The sequence below is a fragment of the Pseudorasbora parva genome, chromosome 10, assembly GCF_024679245.1.
Source record: "Pseudorasbora parva isolate DD20220531a chromosome 10, ASM2467924v1, whole genome shotgun sequence".
NCBI lineage: Eukaryota > Metazoa > Chordata > Actinopteri > Cypriniformes > Gobionidae > Pseudorasbora > Pseudorasbora parva.
In genome coordinates, this window is record NC_090181.1 from 19018782 (window position 1) to 19041233 (window position 22452).

At 41.3% G+C, this 22452-nt stretch overlaps 2 protein-coding genes across 2 annotated transcripts in view; one reads left to right on the forward strand and one right to left on the reverse strand.

The window, feature by feature from the left end:
- Positions 1-848: 848 nt before the first annotated feature.
- Positions 849-22452, forward strand: part of plekhh1 (pleckstrin homology domain containing, family H (with MyTH4 domain) member 1) — a 56394-nt gene continuing 34790 nt past the window's right edge. Inside the window, exons 1-2 of the mRNA XM_067455407.1 lie at positions 849-1186; positions 10276-10445. Coding sequence (XP_067311508.1) covers positions 10302-10445 — 144 coding nt within the window. The 5' untranslated portion in view covers positions 849-1186; positions 10276-10301. The remainder of the gene's footprint in view (positions 1187-10275; positions 10446-22452) is intronic.
- Positions 12777-20518, reverse strand: LOC137090809 (uncharacterized). Its single transcript, XM_067454764.1, has 3 exons — positions 20271-20518; positions 13478-19743; positions 12777-12950 (listed from the first exon to the last, which is right to left on the reverse strand). Exon 2 carries the CDS (start codon positions 19505-19507, stop codon positions 13811-13813), a length of 5697 nt encoding a protein of 1898 aa, XP_067310865.1. The 5' UTR covers positions 19508-19743; positions 20271-20518; the 3' UTR covers positions 12777-12950; positions 13478-13810.

The window sequence follows — 22452 nt, forward strand, 5'->3', positions numbered from 1 at the left end:
TTCTGAGAACTAATGGCATTTTATGGACCTTTTTTTTAAAATAACTAATAATTTGGAGATAAAATAGCCTTGTTGCTAATGAATTCAAAGTGTTCAACTTATACCTATCTTGTTTAGGTCATATTTCATCTAAAAATGCGTCATGTTCATGTAAACAATATCACATATGCAGCAAAATTCGATTGTTTCTAGGCAACTGTGAAAATAGACTTTATGCTTTAGGCTAATACTTTGAATTTATGATTTAGGGATGACCATGTCTTCATTAGATTTACTTTCATAGTTTCATCCAAAATCTCTTTGACAAAATGATACAGTCAGAAATGAGTCAGAAAACGAGAGAGTTGGACAGTAGTGGCCCCTGATGCAATTTCCTGTGTGTGCAAAGCATATACAGACGCGCAGAGAGTAGTGATTCGATTCCGCCAATCGACTCTTTTGGTCAAATCGTTTCAATGAACCGACTCAAAAAGATTCAGTGATTATTTTACGTCATCACGTTTTCCTGCACTTCGACAATAATTTGATGCGTCTCAGTTCAGTTTGTCGCGGTGCTTGATTCAGTTAACATCAAGTAGCCTAGATTTTGAACCAAATAAAAATTGTTTTTAGAAAAGTGGTGTTTTGATAAAAGCCTCGTTTTATTTGTAGGCTAGGCTATATCCAGTAGCTAACATTTCTGATTGCTAAGTACATGAATCAGTCTGTAGGTTTAGTCCTAAAGTTATTGCTATCCTGTCTGAAAGAGACGGCTCTCTGTTGGATGGGTCAGTGTGACTCGAGAACCTATCAGACCGATTCAGTCCGATTCTTAATGAAATCCGGGTGCAAACGATTCATTGAAAAGATCCGACTCAACCGAACGATTCGTTTACAAATTGGACATGGCTAGTAGACGAGGGGTTTGGCTCCCGGCGTAATCTGACCCCAGCACTCGGCTCTTTAAAGGAATAAAGGATGAATTTACTGAATGGAGATCCGCTGCAACGTCTCCTGAGCTCAGAGAGGGACTGAAAGCTCTAAAAGACGGCGCTACGGAGAATGAAAGTTTTGGAGGAACAACTTTTGAGAGCGTTTACGAACTTTGGAGGCGTAGCGCAGCGATGTGATGTGATGTGATCTAACGTTACCGGCTTTGAAAACATTAAAGTAAAAACTCGAGCGGTCAAGAGAAGGACAAGTCAAGGTAAGCTCAACGGTGGGAAACTTATATGGGACACGAGGATAGTTGGCTATAGTTTGGCTCCGGTGTATGTGTCTCTCATGACACGTGTAATCATGTGTAATGTTTTCATGCTTTAGATCTCTCAAATTGCAGTGTGTGTTTGTTGGGATGTTCAGGGGGTCCTTATATGTTAATGTTGACATTTTCCTGTCCGACACACCTGTGCGTAGTGCCCATTTTTGGACAAAAGTAATGACAGCAGTTAGTACATGCCCCATTATTGTTTTTAGCACATGGAAAAGTTTTATGAACAGAAAAGGAAAAGTAATGATGCTGTTTGCAATCTGCCTTCGGTCACTCGTGCTGTTAATAAAACGATTATGTTCGTGTTTCTTGAGTGTGTTTATGTCTGCAACATTCCCAGTGCATGCGCATTTGTGCCCACGTGGAGTTTTGTTTTATTATTGAGTTTGATCACAGTTCGACTTCGCTCACCCATCATCCAATTCTGCACAACACAGTCATGAGTAAATGCTTATAGAATAAACCCTAGTTATTCTCTTTTGTAAACACACATTATTACAGTGCTTGCAAAATAGCACTGTTGATATCCAAATATGCAATTTCTTATTCAATAGCATTTTTTGTATATATCTATTAATTATCAATGACATGAATTAACCTCTTTTATGATATGAACATATTTTTGATTGAAAAGCAAGCATTATATTTTACGTGACTGACGTTCGTAAAGAACAATCCCATAAACATATTTTTGATAATTTGAAAGTTGCTTCATTTAGCAGACATCTCCATGGTCAAGTGGTAGAACAAGAAAAAGAAAACAATGATATACAATTATTATGATATGGATTATATTTGTTAAAATGGTTTATTACCTTGAAATTTATATATATTAAATCATGCAAATAAATGAAGACAGTGCACTCAGTCTCATGTATTGAAGGTGTAAGGAAACTGGTATTTTCAAAAAATTTCATTTAGATTTAAATGATTTCCCTTTTCATTGCCCTTCTGTTCCTCATTCCTTCTATTTCTAGCCTTGGCGTCATGTCAGGGTTCATTCTCCCAAAGACTAATGCCACTTAATTTGTGTAGAACTAAAGTGTAATACCTAAGCATGCCTTAAAAATGTATTGCTAGCAGTGTTTTTTTCCTTTTCTCTTCGGCAACTGCGGTGTGTGTAGGTGATGTTTACACCACAGCATGGAGGAATGTCATAGCTATATTTACTGCTCTAGCTGATAATGAGTGTGGCAAGTTTACTGAAAGCTGTTATTAGGCTGAATACAAAGCTTCCTGTAGACCAGAGAAGAAGAGGGAATATTGGAAGGATGAGCTGCAGGAGATCTCCATGCCTCATCTAAAGCTGTTAGGAACTCTGTGATTCAAGTAATCCAATCTATTTATACCAGCACTAAATGGGTGTTGTATTCAGCAGCAGATGTTCTCACCCCTAAATATGACATATCTTCAGGCTCGGGCTGCGGTGATGAGCTATATTCAGTAGTGCCTTTTGTCCTCTACCCCAAACCCCTATTGAGCCATCAAAACAGTATTTTTTACCACATAGCCTACCTTGGGAGGAACGTACCTTTTCAGACCTCATACGTTGTACTGATTAAAGCTCTACGATGGAGTCATCCCCATGGCCTCCATGAAATAAAAATGTTTATGGAATATTGTGGTATTTGTTATAAAAATGTATCTGTCCACATAACGTTTTGAAAAGTTAATGTGCCCTTGTGAAATTTAATACAAATTATTTCCCATCCCTCTTGCAACGACATCGCTCCTCTAGTGACACGTTTACTAGCTTGAGGGCGGGACAACCTGTCACTCACATGACGTCACAGTAAAAGTGAACTATAAAATTACTACAAAATCAAGTCCCTCTCACATTTTTTTCTTGTTCAATAAGGCGTTTTACTTAGATATGTCAATAGGGAAGAAAAGACTATTGCAACTTACTTTTAGCTGGTGTAACTCTCCTTGCCCAACCAGCTGATTTAAAAGTAACCAAAACCCCTATAAAACCATGCACCAAAACAACCATGGATATACCAAATGATTGGCTTTAAGTTTTTTTTCCCTCTCACCAGAAGTCTTTGGAGGAACCAACCAACCTTTCTAAACTTCTCAAGTATACATATTAAAGCTCTGCAGAGAAGTACAATGGCGTCAGAAAGCATATGGTGGAATGGGTTTTATTTAGCTGTTTTCTGATGAACAGCTACTTTGAGTTAGTCAAGCAGGCGTTTCAGTTAGTCAGACCTCCAAAGCTGATGTTATGGGTGGCCATAAATTTTTGCACAGACACCAAATGGAAACTTTGTTTCAGGCTGAAACAAAAGATGTCAGACTTGGTTTAGTTGCGTGTGGTGGCCTTTCTTTTGAGATATATAGTCCGTGCAAGAGAAAAGAGTTGGAAAGCTGCTCATAGACTGCTCGCTCCAACCTGTAATAGCTACTTTAAGTAGACATTTAGAAGATCACACACACAGACATGATATCATATTGCCACAGACAAAAAATTTAATTGAATATAAATGCAGCTGTAATAGTACTCAAATGTCACTGATTGTATTTAGATTGTGTTCATTTTAAGGACAGAAACACACATACACATACAACAAGCTGATCCAGACACGCTTTTTTTTTCTTGCTGATTTGAGTAATTCGGATGAGATGCCAAAGCCTTGGAAAACCAGTTTGGTCTTGACAGAGACGATCCAGAAAAACAACAGAGGGGATTTCACACGACTGTTGCGATGATATCATTTAATCGTCTAACCGCTTACATCACCGCAGCTGTACACGCTCAGCAGAGATCTGGGGTATCCGTGTGTGTCACGGGTACATAAAATACAGTTTCAAAATGATATTCATTTTTTTGAAATAACAGAGGAGGTTCTGTTTTATTGAATGATGCACCAGAGACTTGCCCTGGTTTCCAACTGGTCTTTAATGGCCCACATGCACATTACAATTTTTTTTTTTTTCATTGGTTCATAAGCTTTCCTCTTTCCACTATGCTGTTTAACAGAGATCATATTCTCCTTGTGTCTCATACTGAGTTTTAACAGTGATGTCATTAAATTTTGGTCATTAAATTATATACATTGACAGCTCTGGCTTTAACTCTTGATATGAGTTATCTTCATATGAGAGTTATCGTGACGGCGTGATCTTTTTAGGAGCCTCTAGAATATCGAAATATAAAAATATATTTTGCCAGTATTTTAAAAAAAGTTGCATAAATAAATACTAAATCAATATCAGTATTTATTTGCTCTGCTATGGGTTAAAAAATGTTTCATTACTACCATACTACCATGATTTAAAAGATGTTAAATGCAATAGCTAAAATTATATGAAAACATGAGGAAGTTTAAAATAAAAATATAATACAATTTTACAAAGGCATATTTTTTTTACCCATACTTGTTCAGTAAATTAACATAAGGAATAACAGTGATAATACGTGCAATTTCTATGCAAACATTTATTGTTAAAGTTGCTTATGCAAGTTATTTGTCATTTTAAAATGTCCTTTTTCAAGTTTATACATCCAACATTGAGGATAGACAATTTATGCTTGGAAACAGTATGTTGTATTTATAATATCACACTTATTATATATCTAACAGTTTAAATGTTTTTTCACAAATGAATAGATGATTTAAGGAAGGGGTTCATCATATTTGGGACTCTACGCAAATAGGGAAAAAGTATGCCTACTTTTCCTCAGACTCTCTTCTTCCCTTCCCCCGCCAAACAAGCCAAGGGTGCTAAATGCCTTGTTCCTCACAGCATTAGCACGGAGGCTTCAGGGCAAATGGATTATTTGCATCTTGCTGTCATATTCAGCAGTACAAGTGGACGTGGGCTGAGCTAGCAGAAACATTGGCTTAATTTGACCTCTTTTTCTGAAGGCCATGTCTGCCAGGCTATGTCTCCCAAACCTCAGGTTCTGACTTCAGTCAAGTCCGTACATAACTGGACAGAGAGTTATAGCATTTTGGTCAGCTAGCGGAATCTCTCTGTGCGCCGCTTCTGTAATTTGTCAGTAGGGCTGTAGTTACGACCATGCTAATTGCAGAGTGCGACATGGCACAGTTGTGCCGCTCTGCAGTTTGAATGTCTGGAGACTTCTGGTGTCAGTCCGTCTCATGTACCATCCCACTTCCAATGCCACAGATAGTTTTTCTTTTTGTCTCTTACAGGGGCCCTTATATTGTCCAGAAGTTAACCGTCATCATTGTGTTTATTGTTTGGATATTACATTCTCTTTTACTTTATTATCCTGCATTCTGACTTGAGGTTTTATTTTCCCACCATTTGAATAGAGTTATCTTTAGTAGTTTTCAGACTTCTAGATCAGCACGTGTCTTTGACAGGCTATATTTAAAATCAAATAGCAAAATGATCTACTAGCTCACACAGCCTGGCGCTTTGATTAGATACACCACAGGAGCCGGAGAGGCTTTGTCAGAGCATTGTGCAAACTATAGGATCAGTGACATTAGCACAGCATTCGTGGCTCGACAGTTCGAGACTGTTTTCCAAGATGGCTACTGTCTGAAAAACGTATAATGTACGTCGTTACAAAGTCCATCTCTCTACACTGGCTGTACAATAATTTTACGAAGCGACGAAAATAGTTTTTGTGCGCAAAAAAAATCGAAATAATGACTTTATCCGCCAAGTTATTGTCTTCCGTGTAGGTCTCTGACGTGGAACTCACATGATAGCGGTGCTCTTCCTCTTCCGGGTCATGTATTCAAACGGTGGAGAGACCTCAGTTGGATAGAGCTACAACCAATCAGAGCAACGAAACGACGCATTACGCTAGTTGTCAAATGTCAACAGAGCTCAACTGCACTGTGTTGCCAAGTCTGCGTTTTTTCCCGCGGGTTGTTTTCCATGTCCGCGGGTTGAAGCAACTGTTATGTTATAGATCCATGAGTGTGAATTTTAGCAGGCTAACTTGCCAAAATAACACACATTTTACCCCCCAAACACCTTTTTTTTTCTTCAGGCAACCCTGTCTGCACGGGCGCTGGAATAAACGATCTTTGCCGGTGTTGTAAAAAAATAAAATAATTTATTGATACACAGAGTACTTACCCAACATGATCATAATTTTTGACAGAAATAGTGAAGGTGAATGCATATACAAACAAGCTCTCCGTTTAGGATTCGAACAAATATAATCTAAGCCCCTTTGATGACGTGCATGATTACATTACTGTTTATCATCTGTCCGTCATCGTCTAAAGCCCGCCCTGATGATTTCATTGGTCCGAACAGTTTCTGTTTGGAGATAATTACTCCTCTATGGCCCAGACCGAACCGCCTGACCTAAAAATGTTGTGGGCTGGTCCAGGCTACAATAAAATAGAATTAGGAGTCATTCTTCTTCTGCAGAGGCAGTCTTTCATCGCACTATGATGTCATAGTTAGATAAATGACTCATTTCAGATTTTTTGGAGCTTGGTTTCAATTAAAGCTGTTTTTTGACCTGAACCCAAACGTAGTCTTAAGGTTTTCTTATTTAGTTTTATTTTTCAATAACTAAACCTGCTTTTTGCCATGAACATAGCCATATAAACTGGAATAGCGTAAAAAAAAGTTGTAACATTTCAGAGTAATTAATGAAAAATGTTTTCCATATTGTAAGGTAAAATGTAATTTGTGTTTTTTTGGGGGCAGATATGTACCCCAATATATAGGTATGTGAAAGAGTTTTATTAAAATATTTTTTCCTCCAAGAAAATTATACCAAACAGAGTTTATTTTGAAGAATTTAATTAATTTTATGAGGCATTGTTTTCCTATTAATTATAATGTCAGGACAGTTGTTCCACCATCGTCTTTGATATTAAATTAATTTTAATACAGATATTCAAAACTTGATCTTCATAGAAAATGTGCATTCAAGATTTTGCATTTATGAATTGCATGTTTAATTTATTTTTGAATAAAATAATAACTAAAAAGGGTAATTGACCTGCTAAAATCACAGACGTTACAAACTTTTAAAATGTGAACTACAAACTACAGGTAAAAATAATCAGTGCTTTCCACCATTCAAGAGCTTGTCTCCTTTGAGCTGCCACATTCTTTATCCCTTTTTCAGGGGAAGAGAGAAAGACCCCCTCCCGTATATTGGTAATGGGACTGTCATGCAGAAAGACTCCATTGTGTGGGCCAGGATCCTGTTTCTCCCTGGGCCTGTAATTAAGAAGGGATTGCTTGAACAGGGATATTTAGGTGGCTGAATATAGGGTAGGGATTGCTTAGGCCGCTGGGTAAACTGTCTACACATGCATAACTGGACTTACCCCATCCCTACGGCCCTCAAACGATATATGCATGTGTATATTAGTGTCTACTGTGTGTACGTAGAAGTTAGCCTTTGTTAAACTGTGTCATCTCTAAGAGCTCACAGCTCAAGTTTGCTTTTCAGTGGTTACCTAGGTGATCACTAAAAAGTGAGCTCATTTGAAGGGAAACAATAAAAAAGAGGTGAAAAGAAACACTTGGCCTAGAGCGTTTACCGCTAGACCTGTGATGTCAATAGTGTGTTCTCATCTTATGGTAAATGTCAGTCTTAGATCACCAAGATTTAGGCCTCTTTTTATTAGACTTTCTAGTGAAAGGAAACTTCACTAAAAACACTTTAGTAAAGGTCCTATCAGTTCACTATCAAGCAATGGTCCACTAATAAAATGTTTTTAATGGCCAATGCTCATTCCAATTTCTAAGAGAGGGTCGATGGCTGATATAATCCCAATATAGGCATCGCAAAAATGATAAAGAATGGAGGACTATTTGTGCATTAGGGTTAAAAAATAAAAAGCTATTTTTTCTCTGTCTCACAATTAGGGATGGGTATCGTTAAGGTTTTAACGGTATTACTACTCTTACCGATACTGCTTATCGGTCCGGTACTTTAACGGTATTCTTATCGGTACTTTTTCAGATTATATATATATATATATATATACATACATACATACATACATACATACATACACACACACACACACACACACACACACACACACACACACACACACACACACACACACACACACACAATTAACAAAAATACACAGCCTACACATGCAGTGCTTTCATTTCAGGAAGAATTCTACTAATCAAATGTAAAATAACACTGTTCATCATAAATAGCCAAATTAATGCTTATTAAAGCTGAAGTTATTCATGCAAGAGCTGTGAGTGATTTTCTCTGAACAAGAGCTGTGAACATTTGGTTGTTTAATTCGCAGTAATTCGTCAGCATGTTTATTTACACTGCTGCCTCTTTAAGACAGACGTGCAGAGTGGCGACTGATAATAGGCAGATGGACTATATTTTCTCCTGACTATATCCATAATAACTACGTCCATTTTAGACACAAACTGTGTTGTGTTTAAGAGACTCTCCAAGCCGGTCATTTTGACATAGATGTTTGTGTACATGTGATCGTTTAGACGCGAGTGTGAAACCGAAAGTGTAATTTGCTCGTCTCGTTGCGGCTGTTTCAGAGCGCGCGCGTCGACTTGGGAACAATCTCTTGCGCACATTTTTGTGCATTTAATCGCTGTTTTTATTATTAAACGCGTCCCACAATTTACCAACCGTAGCTAGATTGTATTTTACAACAATCACTGATCGTGCTGATTCTGTCATTACGTTTTAGTTTTATGGAGAAATGACAGCGTAGGCTACTGCTGCAAAGGGAATCAAGTTGGGTTAGACATAAATATTATAATTATAATCTTTGGAAGACAAAATCTAAAATAAAAGCAGACTATCACAGATCTAAAGTGTAACCAGGCTATGTTTGAATGTTTGGTTCTGTCCTCGGCTGTCGTTTGCGGAGCTCTCTCTCTCTCTCTCTCTCTCTCTCTCTCTCTCTCTCTCTCTCTCTCTCTCTCTCTCGTCACGTGTATTTTCAAAAGTACCGACAGCAGAACCGATAACGTCCGAGCTTATCGATACAACAGTCTTTCAAAATTCAGCCCCGGGGCCCGTTTAATACCGGGTTTCGGTACCCATCCCTACTCACAATATGATGTATATCTCAAAATTGTGGCTTTATTTTTAGAATTGCACCTTTATTTATCATAACTGTGACTTCACAGCACAGCTCATTGTATTTTGTGGTTATTTCAAATGTTTTGCCTCTTAATTTCTTGCAAATACCACTTTGTATTTCACAATATTACTTTATATATAAATATTGTGACTTTATTTATCATAAATGTAACTTTTTATAACTCTCAATAAACATATCTCAGTTGGGACTGTTAATAACTGTGTTTTTTCTTTCTTTCTAATTCCAACTTCATTTCTCATAATGGCAACGTTTCTTCTTAATAAACTTTATCAATCACTTTTTTCATTTTTTTACTCTGAGGCAAAAAAAGCCATCAAGCAGATACAATTTACAGTAAATTCCAGTTCATGTAAAAGCTAGGAATATCAGGGAATTTGAAAAAAAGTGTGATTTTGTTAAATTGGGAAATTATGCTATATGCTCAACTTAAATAGTTTTTTTCTCCTTTAGTGCAGTCTCTATAAAATGAGTTTTCAATGTATCCAGTAATCAAGAATGACTGTACATCATGTAAAGGTCATTGCAATTAATTAGTCAAAAGTTGTGGAAATCAACCCTGGAAGCATGGAAATAGAAAATATTTATCATCTGTGGACAAGGCTGTTAGTTGTTTTTGGAATTTATACAAGGACAATTATAAGCCTGCGTCTGTATTTTCAAGTTGACAAAAATTGGGCACATTAATCGTTCTGGCCTGTAAATTGGTCAGTACTAGGCTTTGGTTATGACGGTCTTGTTCTTTTAGTCTTTTTTGTTTGGACTGTCCAATGGACAATATGATTTCAGCAGACACAGTGGTGATTTTCATTTTTTCCCTCTGTCTGAACCAGCCCGGGTCCAAGGTCCCACTCCTCCTTACAGGCTTCAAGGCAAACTTGTTAACCCTGTACTCTATTTGCCTTGTGGTCATGTAATGTTCATTGTGTTCTAACAAATTTCCATCTCTGTTACCTGCAGGTTGGCAGACTGGCACACAGGCACAGATGGCAGAGGTGATGGAGGGTGTAGTCACGGCAGCAGTGCCCAACACCAGTGTGGACTGGCAGAAGCGGTGCATCGCTCTGGAGACGCAGCTTATGAGGTTTCGTCTGCAAGCGGGAAATATCCGCCACCTACTTGCTGAGAGGGTAAAAGAGGGGTATTATGGGTAACATAGGGTCTACAAAATCGCCCACTGCATTCCAGTTACGTATATGATTTGTTTATTTTCTGTACATTTTGCACATGTATGGATAAATTCATCTAGCCAAAACAAATATCAATCCTCTTTCTTGCAAGTTGGATTGCAACAAAGCCACTTTTTTTGACAGTAAACATCACTATGTAAGAGCCTAAATAGCAGATCATGTAGTAAACGGAACATCCTGCTGAGCAGCATCTTATGAATTGCACATGAAGCCTTCAGCTTCTGTCCTGTCTCATCATCCCAACTCACAAACAAGAAAGTACCAAGCAACATTATACTACCTTTTAAAAAACAACAACTTTTGGACATAGTACTAACATGTTTTTTTTGTACATTTACCATGGTATTTTTGAAGTACCCTGGTTGGATACCTTGTTACTCGAACACTAATCAATCAGTACCTTGATATATATCAAAACACCCAATGTCATTACCATCTGATTCATCGCTGCACATTGTTGTGACATTAGCTAATTCTGATTCTCATTTACTTCTTTTAAAAGGTCTTTTGCCTCAGACACAGTGGAACAAGTTGCTTAGTTTCTCCTCTGCTCTTTCTCTCTCCTTCCTCATCAACAGTTTGGTCATGCTGCATTGACCTCAGTCTTTCGTCTTGCAAGAAAAGGTTAACTGTCAAACTTGGCAGGCGGCCCTTCAGGGGAAAACCACTGACTCGTGTGAATGCCTGAGTGGATATACAGGTGTGTGTGGCTGTGTGTGTGTGTGAGATAGACGATGGAACGATTCCTTTATTAATGACCAGATTAGCACAAGTAACTGTATTTTTACAGTTTTTTCGAGAACGCAGTGTTGCTTTCCTATGGCCATGTTGTTAGGTTGTTGTGGGTGGTTGCTAGGGCATTGCTATGCAGTTGTTAGCATGCAGTTGTTAGTAGCTATAGTGTTCTTGGTGGTTACTTACTAGCAAATTCAGGAGTCAAGATTTTATATTTTCACCCCCCCCCCCCCCCCCCCAAAAAAAAAAAAAACCCATGACACGGAACTAAACAAAACATGATTAGTTGCTTCACATGTCATTTAGACATCCTCTTGGGCGGTCCTTGGACAATGAAACTTGTGTTGGCGTCCAGACCTTCTGCCATCAATCTGAAGGTCTGGCTATGCAAAACTAGGCTGGAGGTGACAAACCTTAGTACTCTAGGGGGCGTTATAGTGATCTCCAAGTGCTTCAACCATGTGTATTATTATTCGGGCCAGTTGCATAAACTTGACCTCTATGTTAATACTGTGTCTTGCTAATGCTAATACTTGCTGTAGTGGCCCTTGTGGCAATCCCAAGAATGCAAAGCATACTTGGGTTGTGTCAGACACATTTCAGAGGGAGTGAGGAAGCTAGCATAGCCTGAAGCATCTGTGTTCACATGCTTGTTTAAAGTGTGTTTCAGGACATACGGTTTGAGGTTTTGTGCTATAGGCCATCTCATAACTTTTTGTTCATCCATAAAACCGTTTACTGAAGAATCAGAACACCTTCTAACCATTTTTCATGCATAACTTTGTCTCAATAAACACACTGGGGATTAAACATCTCCTCATGGAGGGACCTATAAACAATATTTTAGATTGGTCTGTAGACCATGTGTGTACTTGCTCTTCTTGATGTTAATAAGCCGGTCCAAAAACAACACAAATTTTGTTTTTCTTTTCGGTCTAAGAGGTAGGTCTGTTGTTGTGTTTTTTTTTCTATCTGTGGTGGTGCCATTAGGGTGTTTACTGTCCAAACACGCAGACCACAGGGACATTAACTCTTGGACGCCTCCCAAACATCCTCCATCAGGTTTCTTCCCACTATGGTCATCGTCTCTAACAGCCTTTCACTTACCCTGACCTCCACTCTCTCCTGCTCTCCCATTCTTTCCATCTTCTCTCGCTGGATATCAGGGCTCAGTGTCTTATGTTTTTTTTTTTTTTTTTTTTAGTGAAGCGGGCAAAAGAAAGTGTTGAGAGTTTGCTGCTGGTGTCTGTTTAGAAAGATTCATATGCTTCTCATCTGCTTCTCTGGGTGGCGTTAGGAGTGTTTTACACATTGACCCACTTTGCTGAGGAAAAGCTTGACACAGAATTGTGTGAAGGGTGTGATCTCTTATTCTGGCATGAGGGAATACATTTTCCATTCTGTTCACGTACACATGCTCTACAGTTGTAAAAATTCATCCCATAGGAGAATAAGATTAAAATTGTGTATGAGTGCTCATAGGCCATGTTCGAATAGCATACTACCATTACGTGTACTGAAAAAATGTTTCTAGATTTAAGTGGCTCGTCACTCTATACGCCAAGTTGCCGGCTCAGGGAACTGACCCACCAAAGACGGTCCGATTAGAGACCACACGAAGATTCAGGTGTTTCCGGGAATAACCCATTTATTTTCACCACTCAACAGACTGGCTGGTTGGGCCGTGTTAATGTGTTAATCTGTGGTTTTCTATAAAATACAAACAGTAACATAAACATGAATATACATAACAATAATAGCACTGAATTACAATAATCAAACATATTGACCATAATACAGGACAATAAATTAAGATTAATAACTAAACATGAACATTAGTCCCAAAAACTGGAAGCAAAATGTAAAGCAGCTATAACTTCTACATTATTGCCGGTGCACAGCTGTAACCTGACACCTTGTTAGTGCTGCAAAGCTCGATGAGAGCAACGCATTATCAGGTCTGAGTGCGCATGCACAAAGCAATTTGTTTACAACAAGTCTCCCGTTATATACAGAGTATCACTGCGAACCTTGCCTCAAATAGGAACATAACATGTAATAATAATGAAAAGTAACACTAGCACTGACGATGATAAAGATTTGTACACAAGCATACTATCTAGCAAGTTATAGACATGAATACACGCATCTACATCGTCACCTCACGTGCGTTTTAGCTTGTTTACAGGAACGAATACAGGTCTCATCGACTATATAATTAAAAAGAGCAAACTTACTTTTGTATTCACGCACAACACTTTGACCAAAAAGGCGATATCAAGTTATTAAACTTCAGCATAACTCAAGCGAGGCGTCTCGTGTGTACCGCTGCACTGGACTGCCGTCTCTGTGAGGGTGGGGGAGATCACCTGGTCATGTGTCCGGCTGCTGATTGGCTCAGGCAAGGTGTGGTGTATGCGTGTATGCCTCAGAATACAGAGGGGGAGATTTAAGAGAGAGAGTTTAGTGACAGCAAAACATAGCCTTTTTTACAGCCGCCCCCAGATTTCCACAAGGAAATATGTACATCTGCAAAAGGGCTTCTAATCTACTATGGATTTACAATTACTTTAGTCAGGAATGGCAGGTAATTGTATAAGGCGTGCAGCTGGCCGAGTGTAAGTTTTTTCTCCCACCTGAACCTTTGCTGTTCTCACTCTGGTATCAGCTCCAGGGAAAACTTCTGACACCTTCCCCACTGGCCAGAGAGCTCTGGGTAGCTGAGGATCCACGATCAAAACCGTAGTGCCAACCTTGACTTCTGGAGTGTCGCTTTGCCATTTTTGACGGCTTTGAAGGCCAGGGAGGTAGAATTTGAGGTAGTGCCTCCAGAATTGGTCCGCTAGGATTTGGCTGTGACGCCAGCGTCGCCGACTGACAAGCTCAGACTGGGGGTATACTGTCAAGGGAAGCGAAGCATCTGGCCGCCCCATCAGGAGACAATTTGGAGTGATCGGATCAGGATCAGAGACATCAGATGATGTATATCCCAGTGGTTTGGAGTTCAAGATTCCTTCAATCTCCACCAGCACAGTTTGAAGGACCTCAATAGTCACCGATTGAGCTCCAAGAGTAACCCTCAGTGCGTTTTTCAATGAGCGAATTTCTCGCTCCCAGCAACCTCCAAAGTGTGGCGCATTTGGAGGGTTAAAATTGAATTCAATCTGCTGCTCAGCCAACTGTCTCTGAAGGTCTGGAACAAGAGCTGCAAAAGCTTCCTTTAGCTCTCTTTCACCTCCTCTGAAGTTTGTGCCTTGATCTGACCAGAGCTCATGGGGTTTCCCTCGTCTAGCTGTGAACCGTCTGAGGGCCATAAGGAAGGAGTCACTTTCCAGACTATGGAGGATATCGATGTATACTGCTCTGGTGGTGAGGCATTTGAATATTATCCCCCATTTTTTCTCACTGCGTCGACCCGTTCTGACAGCATAGGGACCAAAGCAGTCCACACCAGTGGAGTAAAAGGCGGGCTTGAAAAGACGTAGTCTCGCTGGGGGAAGGTCCGCCATTTTAGGTACCTCTGGGTTTTTTCTCCATTTTTGGCACTGCGCACACCCTCGCTGCAGATGCTTTATGGCCTCTCTACCACGCAGAACCCAGTACTTCCGCCGGAGTTCAGCGAACACCCTCTCAGGACCTGGATGGCAAAGTTTGGAATCATAACTTTGGATGATAAGTTTGGTAATGGGATGCCTTTGGTCGAGTACTATAGGGTGTATGTTGTCAGGTTCAAGGTAGGGACTATGTCGTAAACGTCCGCCAACTCTGATCAAGTTAGTTTCTACGTCGAGTTCTGGGGACAGTGCTCTTAGTCTACTGTTGCGGGCAAGCGGTTTACTGGTTTTTAGTTGTTCCAATTCTGATGGAAAGCATTCCTGTTGTGCTTGCTGCAAAACACCAATCTCAGCATTTCGGTAGTCACTGGCTGTGGGCTTACCATCGGCCGCCCCTTGAAGAGCCATGGACTCGATTAGCTCCTTCAGAGTCTTAAACTGACTGAAATTAGTTGATGTAAAGCAGACCAGAGTACTAGAATCTGTTTTACGCAATTCTTTATTGTCTAGTACCTTTGGACTGGGGCATTCCGGCCACAGATTGGGTGGATCTTTCAGGAACAGCGGTCCTTGGCACCAGCGGCTTCCTGTGTTGAGCTCGAGTAGACTCTTTCCCCGAGTGATGTCATCGGCTGGATTACTTGCGGATGGTACGTATCTCCAACTGTGTTGCTCTGTGAGATCTTGAATCTCTGCTACCCGGGTCCCTACAAATACTTTGAATCGGCAAGATTCAGATTGTAACCACGTTAGGACGGTGGTGGAGTCGGTCCACAAGATTATTTGCCGTATGGGCAGGTTCAACTCGGTTTTGAGCAATTTGGCAAGTTGAGCTCCTGTCAATGCAGCGCACAATTCCAGTCTGGGAACAGATTGTTGTTTTTTTGGTGCTACACGTGATCTTGCTGTTAAGAAGGCTACCTCTGTTTGCCCATGTTGATCTTCTGTTCGAAGATATGCCACAGAGCCATATGCACGTTCGGAGGCATCACAGAAAACGTGTATGTCTCGTAGGCTTGTTCCAGTGTCTTTGGTGGGGCTACAGTAGCATCGTGGAAGAACAATATTTGGTAGGGCTGGTAGCTCCTCCTCCCATTCAATCCAAGTTTGTAACAGATCTGTGGGCAAGTGTGGATCGTCCCAATCCCGTTTTTTGTCCCACAGTCGCTGTACAATTATCTTGGCACGAGTGGTATAAGGGATGAGGTAACCCAACGGGTCGTACTGGCTGGCTAAGATTCTGTATATGTTGCGCATGGTAGTCTCACTACTGCCCTTGGCACGGTATTTGTAGGAGATTGTGTCAGACTGATGGTTCCAGAGAAGCCCCAATGTCGATTCCTTGCTGTCTGTTTGGCCTTGTGAGATCCAGAGTTCTGCACTGTCTGATATGGCATCTTGGGGCAGGTGACTTATTGTTGAAGGAGCATTGCTGGACCACTGCCTCAACTCAAAGCCACCGTCTGCCAGCAGGTTCCTTATCCGGTCAACGAAACATCTTGCTTCCTCTGCTGAGGTGAAACTTTGTAGGCAGTTGTCTACATAAAAGGATTTTCGCACAGAATTCTGGACATCATCTCCAGGCTGGCTATGGTCAAGTATATGTTTCTGAAGTGCAAAGACGGCACAGCAGGGGCTGCAGGTAGTCCCGAAAGGGAGGACTTGCCATTCGTACACTCGGGGTAGTTCCTGTGTGTTTAAGTCTCTCCAGAGAAAGCGCAAGAGCGGTTTATCTTCTGAGAGCAGTCTAATTTGGTGGAACATCCCCTTGATGTCGCTGCTGACTGCCACCGAATGTTCCCTAAATCTGAGCAGAACAGCAAGTAGGGATGGGCCTAACACTGGTCCAGGGAGCAAAAGCTCATTCAGGTTTTGTCCCTGATATTGGAATGAGCAGTTGAAGACAATCCTGTTTTTCCCATTGTGATGCACCATGTGATGCGGGATGTACCAGGAGCAGGAAGAGTCTGTCTCAACATTCTGTGGCACTTGCCTAACATAGCCTGCTTGTTCCAGTTTTGAAATCTCTGCAGTATAAGCGGCTGCTTGCTCTGGGATCCTTGTCAGCCTCCTTTCTGTTGCCCTCAGCTGTGACAAGACTGCTTCTTTCGGTGCTCTGAGTTCGGGCATGTTCTTGACTCGTAAAAGAGGGGTGGCGTATCGCTTGATGCCATCCACCTCGACCCTTACTGTCTTCCTTTCCAGAAGTTCCACCGCCTCCTGATCCAGCCTGGACCGAATGCAAATCTTTTCATTGCGCCAGGGTAGTATGTCCATCTGCCACAATTTCTCCACTTGCTTGTAGAGATCTGATTCGGGGAATGAAACTGAAGTGAAGAAACAGTGTTGTTCAGTCAAGTCCTTCCACAAGTGTTGGACCGGGCCCTGTAATGTCCAGCCGAGACGTGTCTTTATAGCTGCTGGTCCCCCTGGAGGGCCAAGCCTTACTGGTTCCACAGGAGTGATCAGATGGAGGTAATCTGACCCAATGAGCAGCACAGGACAGACCGCTTCGAAATCGTGCAATGGAAGCCCTTTAAGGTGTCGATATCTCTCCTTCAGCTTCTTCACTGGGTGTGAGTGTTCTGCTAAGCTTAGCTGTTGAGCAGTAAAGGCACCTTTGATGTGATACCGTTTAGCGGGCTGAGCGGTAGGGGAGATAGTAAATGAGACTGCTGCTCCTCTGAGAACTTGTAACTCTTGCCTGACTGTTCTTAACGGAAGGTCTTCAGGCTGGCCTTTGAGGCCCAACTGCTGAGCTGCACTATGGAGGAGAATCGTTCTCTCGGATCCATCATCTTGGATTGCGTATGCGTTCATCCTCTTCTTTCCATTTCTGAGAATCACTTTGCTGATTTTAAGTAGAACCTTTCGGCTGGTAGGTGGCTTATGAATCAGGAGAATCTCATTCATGGTGTTGAGCAGACAGGTGTTGGTATCAGCAGTTTCATCTTGAACCGGCCTTGGATTCTCTGGTTTTCCAGTACTGATGTCATGCAGAGCCAGGAGGTGTCGACTGTTACACTGTCTGCAACGCATTTTTAAGTTACATTCTGCTGACTTATGAGTTCTACCACAGCGCCAACATCTGTTGTTGTCTTTGATCCAGCTTCGTTTCTGGTCTTTAGTAAGCTGCTTGAAGTTGGTACACTGGTTGAGAGAGTGCTTACTGTTGTCGCAGTAGGGGCAGTAGGGTCTCAGAGATGTCTTAGATGGTGGAGCAGACTGTGTAGACTCTGACATCACATTCTCAGTGCCCAGAAAGATCGTAGTGCTTTTAGTGGCTGGCTTAGAGTCTCTGATAATCTCTCTTGTACGTGTCGAAGGCCCTCGACGTTGATTGCTTGCATACCTGGTCGTGTCCTCTTGAACTTGAATTTCGAACTCTAACCATTCTGCAAAATCCAGAAGTGTAGGTATGGGTACACGATGCGGATGTGCAAACCTCCGAAACCCTGATCTCAGATCGTGTGGAAGCTTCCCAAGCAGCCGAGACACGTGAGACCCACACTGCAGTTCAAAAGTGCCCTTCCTACCTAATTGTTCCAACATGCCAACCAGGGAACGGACTTTGAGAGCGAAAAGTCTAAAGGCCTTCTGGTCTCCACTAGAAATGTTTGGGCCGTCCATTAACTCTGCAATCCGTTGTAGAGCTAGTTGATGCGGCTGGCCGTACTGCTGATCTAAAGCAGCCATTGTCCTGGTGTAAGGGTGTTGCGAATGGCAGTACGAGTCAGCAACTAGTAGAGCCTCCTCTAATTTCAGATGGTCCATCAGTACCTGAAATTTGAACCGTTCCGTTGCATGAGCTGGGAGGATATTATCCAGAGCAATTTTCAATCGTGAGAACTCTCTTGGGTTGGGATGTATGAAATCAGGAATCGTGGGAGTTGGACCTCGATAAATCAGTTCCTGTTCAGGGGAAGGTGGTGGAGTAAGCGACCGGCGTGGCGTTTGTGGATGCCTGGCAGGGTCTTGAGAGTCTCTGTAAGGAGAATTTGAGGAATCATTTCTGTGGGAGTAATGCACCTTTGATCTCTGACCCCCTTGTGGCATATAATGGTAGGAAGAGCTCGGTTTGATAATGGAGGCAAATGCTGGAGGTGGGGGGTGTGGAAGACTTCGAAGCTTGCCTTCAGTCGGGTGCTCTCCTTGAAGTTTGAAACGAGGAGCTGGTACAGGTCTGAAGCTTGTATCATCAGAACGTTCCTGTTGTTGGGTGCGTGGTGCAGGTATAGGACTGGAGCTAAACTGCCTTGGAGAGGTGACAGGTGAAAGGGGCGGACTTCCAGGACGTTGATGGTCCATTTGAATTTGTAGCCGCTTCATTTGTTGCTTAAGCTGAGAAAGCTCATTTGCATATTGGTTATTTGCACTCTGCACTGTGTCCCTTTCCTGCTGAATCATATGCAGGGCTTGGCGGAGATCCTTATTCTCTCTCCGTACAATGTCTGATGTAGACTCGCACTCCTCATCGGACCACTGTAGAGGGCTGTCGGCCTCGTATCCTGGTAGCAGCGGTGTAAAACCTGTGGCACCTTCATCTTCTTCATCGCCATCAGCCAGTCTGGTTGAATGAGTGAGTGATGACATGGGTTGTGAAACAGGCTTATGGATGGTGAAGCCAGTGAGATCATACTGATCATAACGTGTGGGAAGGACGCTTTTCCTCCTGACTCGCACAGTTGGCTCAACATCTGTAGCATGTGACATCTTCTATCTCTTTGGTAAGTCCACACTCCGGCTCGAAGGACCATGAAAAAATGTTTCTAGATTTAAGTGGCTCGTCACTCTATACGCCAAGTTGCCGGCTCAGGGAACTGACCCACCAAAGACGGTCCGATTAGAGACCACACGAAGATTCAGGTGTTTCCGGGAATAACCCATTTATTTTCACCACTCAACAGACTGGCTGGTTGGGCCGTGTTAATGTGTTAATCTGTGGTTTTCTATAAAATACAAACAGTAACATAAACATGAATATACATAACAATAATAGCACTGAATTACAATAATCAAACATATTGACCATAATACAGGACAATAAATTAAGATTAATAACTAAACATGAACATTAGTCCCAAAAACTGGAAGCAAAATGTAAAGCAGCTATAACTTCTACATTATTGCCGGTGCACAGCTGTAACCTGACACCTTGTTAGTGCTGCAAAGCTCGATGAGAGCAACGCATTATCAGGTCTGAGTGCGCATGCACAAAGCAATTTGTTTACAACAAGTCTCCCGTTATATACAGAGTATCACTGCGAACCTTGCCTCAAATAGGAACATAACATGTAATAATAATGAAAAGTAACACTAGCACTGACGATGATAAAGATTTGTACACAAGCATACTATCTAGCAAGTTATAGACATGAATACACGCATCTACATCGTCACCTCACGTGCGTTTTAGCTTGTTTACAGGAACGAATACAGGTCTCATCGACTATATAATTAAAAAGAGCAAACTTACTTTTGTATTCACGCACAACACTTTGACCAAAAAGGCGATATCAAGTTATTAAACTTCAGCATAACTCAAGCGAGGCGTCTCGTGTGTACCGCTGCACTGGACTGCCGTCTCTGTGAGGGTGGGGGAGATCACCTGGTCATGTGTCCGGCTGCTGATTGGCTCAGGCAAGGTGTGGTGTATGCGTGTATGCCTCAGAATACAGAGGGGGAGATTTAAGAGAGAGAGTTTAGTGACAGCAAAACATAGCCTTTTTTACATGTACTATTTCTGGACAAACTAGTGGGCCTCATTAATTAAACTTTCGTAAATATATGAGTAAATTCTGATTCATTTGCATGTAAACCAGACTTTATGGAAAATCCTCTGGATTCACAAACGCTTCATAAACATCAGATTTGATAGTTAAACGTGTATAAGTTAAAGGGTTAGTTCACCCAAAAAGGAAAATTGTGTCCATAATTACTTACCCTAATGTTGGTCAACACCCGTAGGACCTTCATTCTAGCGTGACAAGCCAGACCCACATCAAGATGTTTGGTCTAGAAACTCACCATAGACAGGGCTCAATCCGAGGGGCGGGATAAACGGTTGTCTTTCAAACTCCCTCTGCACGCGATAGGATAGTGTTACAACCAACCAGAGCAACGAAGGTGAAACAGAGCTTATTGATAGATTAAACATTCGCCGTATCCGGTCGGCAAAACTCCGAACACATCTTCCCTTTTTAAGAATGACTTCAGTGACGTTCTTTTTTCCAAGAAAAGCTCATCTCCAAGTCTTCCAGAGTCGCGGTCAAAGCTGATTCGAAAGACCACCAGTTTCTGTGTTTACTAGAAGCACGCAAACGCAACTCGGCCGTCATCATTATGGCCCCGCCCACCAACTCTATACACGATGTGATTGGCCCGGCAAGAGTTAGGGGAATACAGCTCAGAAGTGTATTGAGAGTTGCTAGACGACACTCTTGGGCAGATTTGATTTGCTGCCGCTAGGGTGCGTGTAGATTTCTAGGCTACCTTTATTCATCTTCGAAACACAAATAAAGTTGAAATCCGATGGCTCAGAAAGGCTTTCATTCACACTAATGTCATTTCCTCTCTCAAGACCCATAAAAGGCACTAAAGACGTCATTAAAAAGTCCATCTCACTACAATGGCTCTACAATAATTTTATGAAGCGACGAGAATAGTTTTTGTGTGCAAAAAAAAAACAACGAAATAACGACATAGTGATGGGCCGATTGCATAAGAAAAGTTCTAAATGTTGTGAATCAGTGTATCGATTGAATTCCAATCATTTGTAAATAGGATGTACATGTACTCTTATTCACAATGTGCATAATACCTCGCCTCACAACTATGCAAATTACGTGACCAGGAATGCTGTGGAATCTTCCATACTTCCTTCCTTCTCAGGATTGCTCCTAGTATATTATATAAATGCAGGCCACCATGTGTGTCCACCAAAGCGTTTTAGCCAGCTGAAAAGATGCCTAAAGCTTTTCTAAAAACAGCCAGCTGGTGGCGCTTGAGAGTATCTAATTTTTAAGAATATTACTGAACATAAAAACAGAGTAACCAACAATAATAACTTCTCCCTTATTATTCAGCCATTGTATGAGTAGGAAAGTGGTCATTGAAGTATATGCCCCGCCCCTCTTCCACTGTGATTGGACGGCTGGGTAAAAAGTGATCGTGACCACTGTTTTATGTGCCATCTACATGTGGGGAGCAGGTTTAAATTGATTTTGTACCAACAACATTATGAAAACACGATTCATACGAAAATCATGAATCCTAAAATTTACGAACGATTTGCTCAAAAATGAGTCCTGCTTGTGTTTAATGAATGAGGCCCAGTATGTGTTTTGTGCATAACTTATGCACATTTTCTGTGTTAAAAGAATACCCATGTAATGTACAATTTTGTTTGCCAAAACTTAGTTTATAAACAGAGCACAGATGCTCATATGTACAGTAGTTGTAAGATGTACTTTATTTCTGATTGTGTTTGACTTCACACAGAAAACATCTTTTCTTTATGTGAGTGCTGCATGTGTTTGCATTTAAAATGAGAAAGTAAATGTGGAAGATTCAGTAAGTTGGTCCTCATGTGGGATTTGGCCTAGTTCTTCATGCTTTCTGTAGAACTGTCTTGTTTCTAATGATCTGCCAGACAGGAG

What these genes read in the sequence shown, in the direction of transcription:
- LOC137090809 (XM_067454764.1), bottom strand. Translation starts at nt 19,507, where the DNA reads ATGTCACATGCTACAGATGTTGAGCCAACTGTGCGAGTCAGGAGGAAA.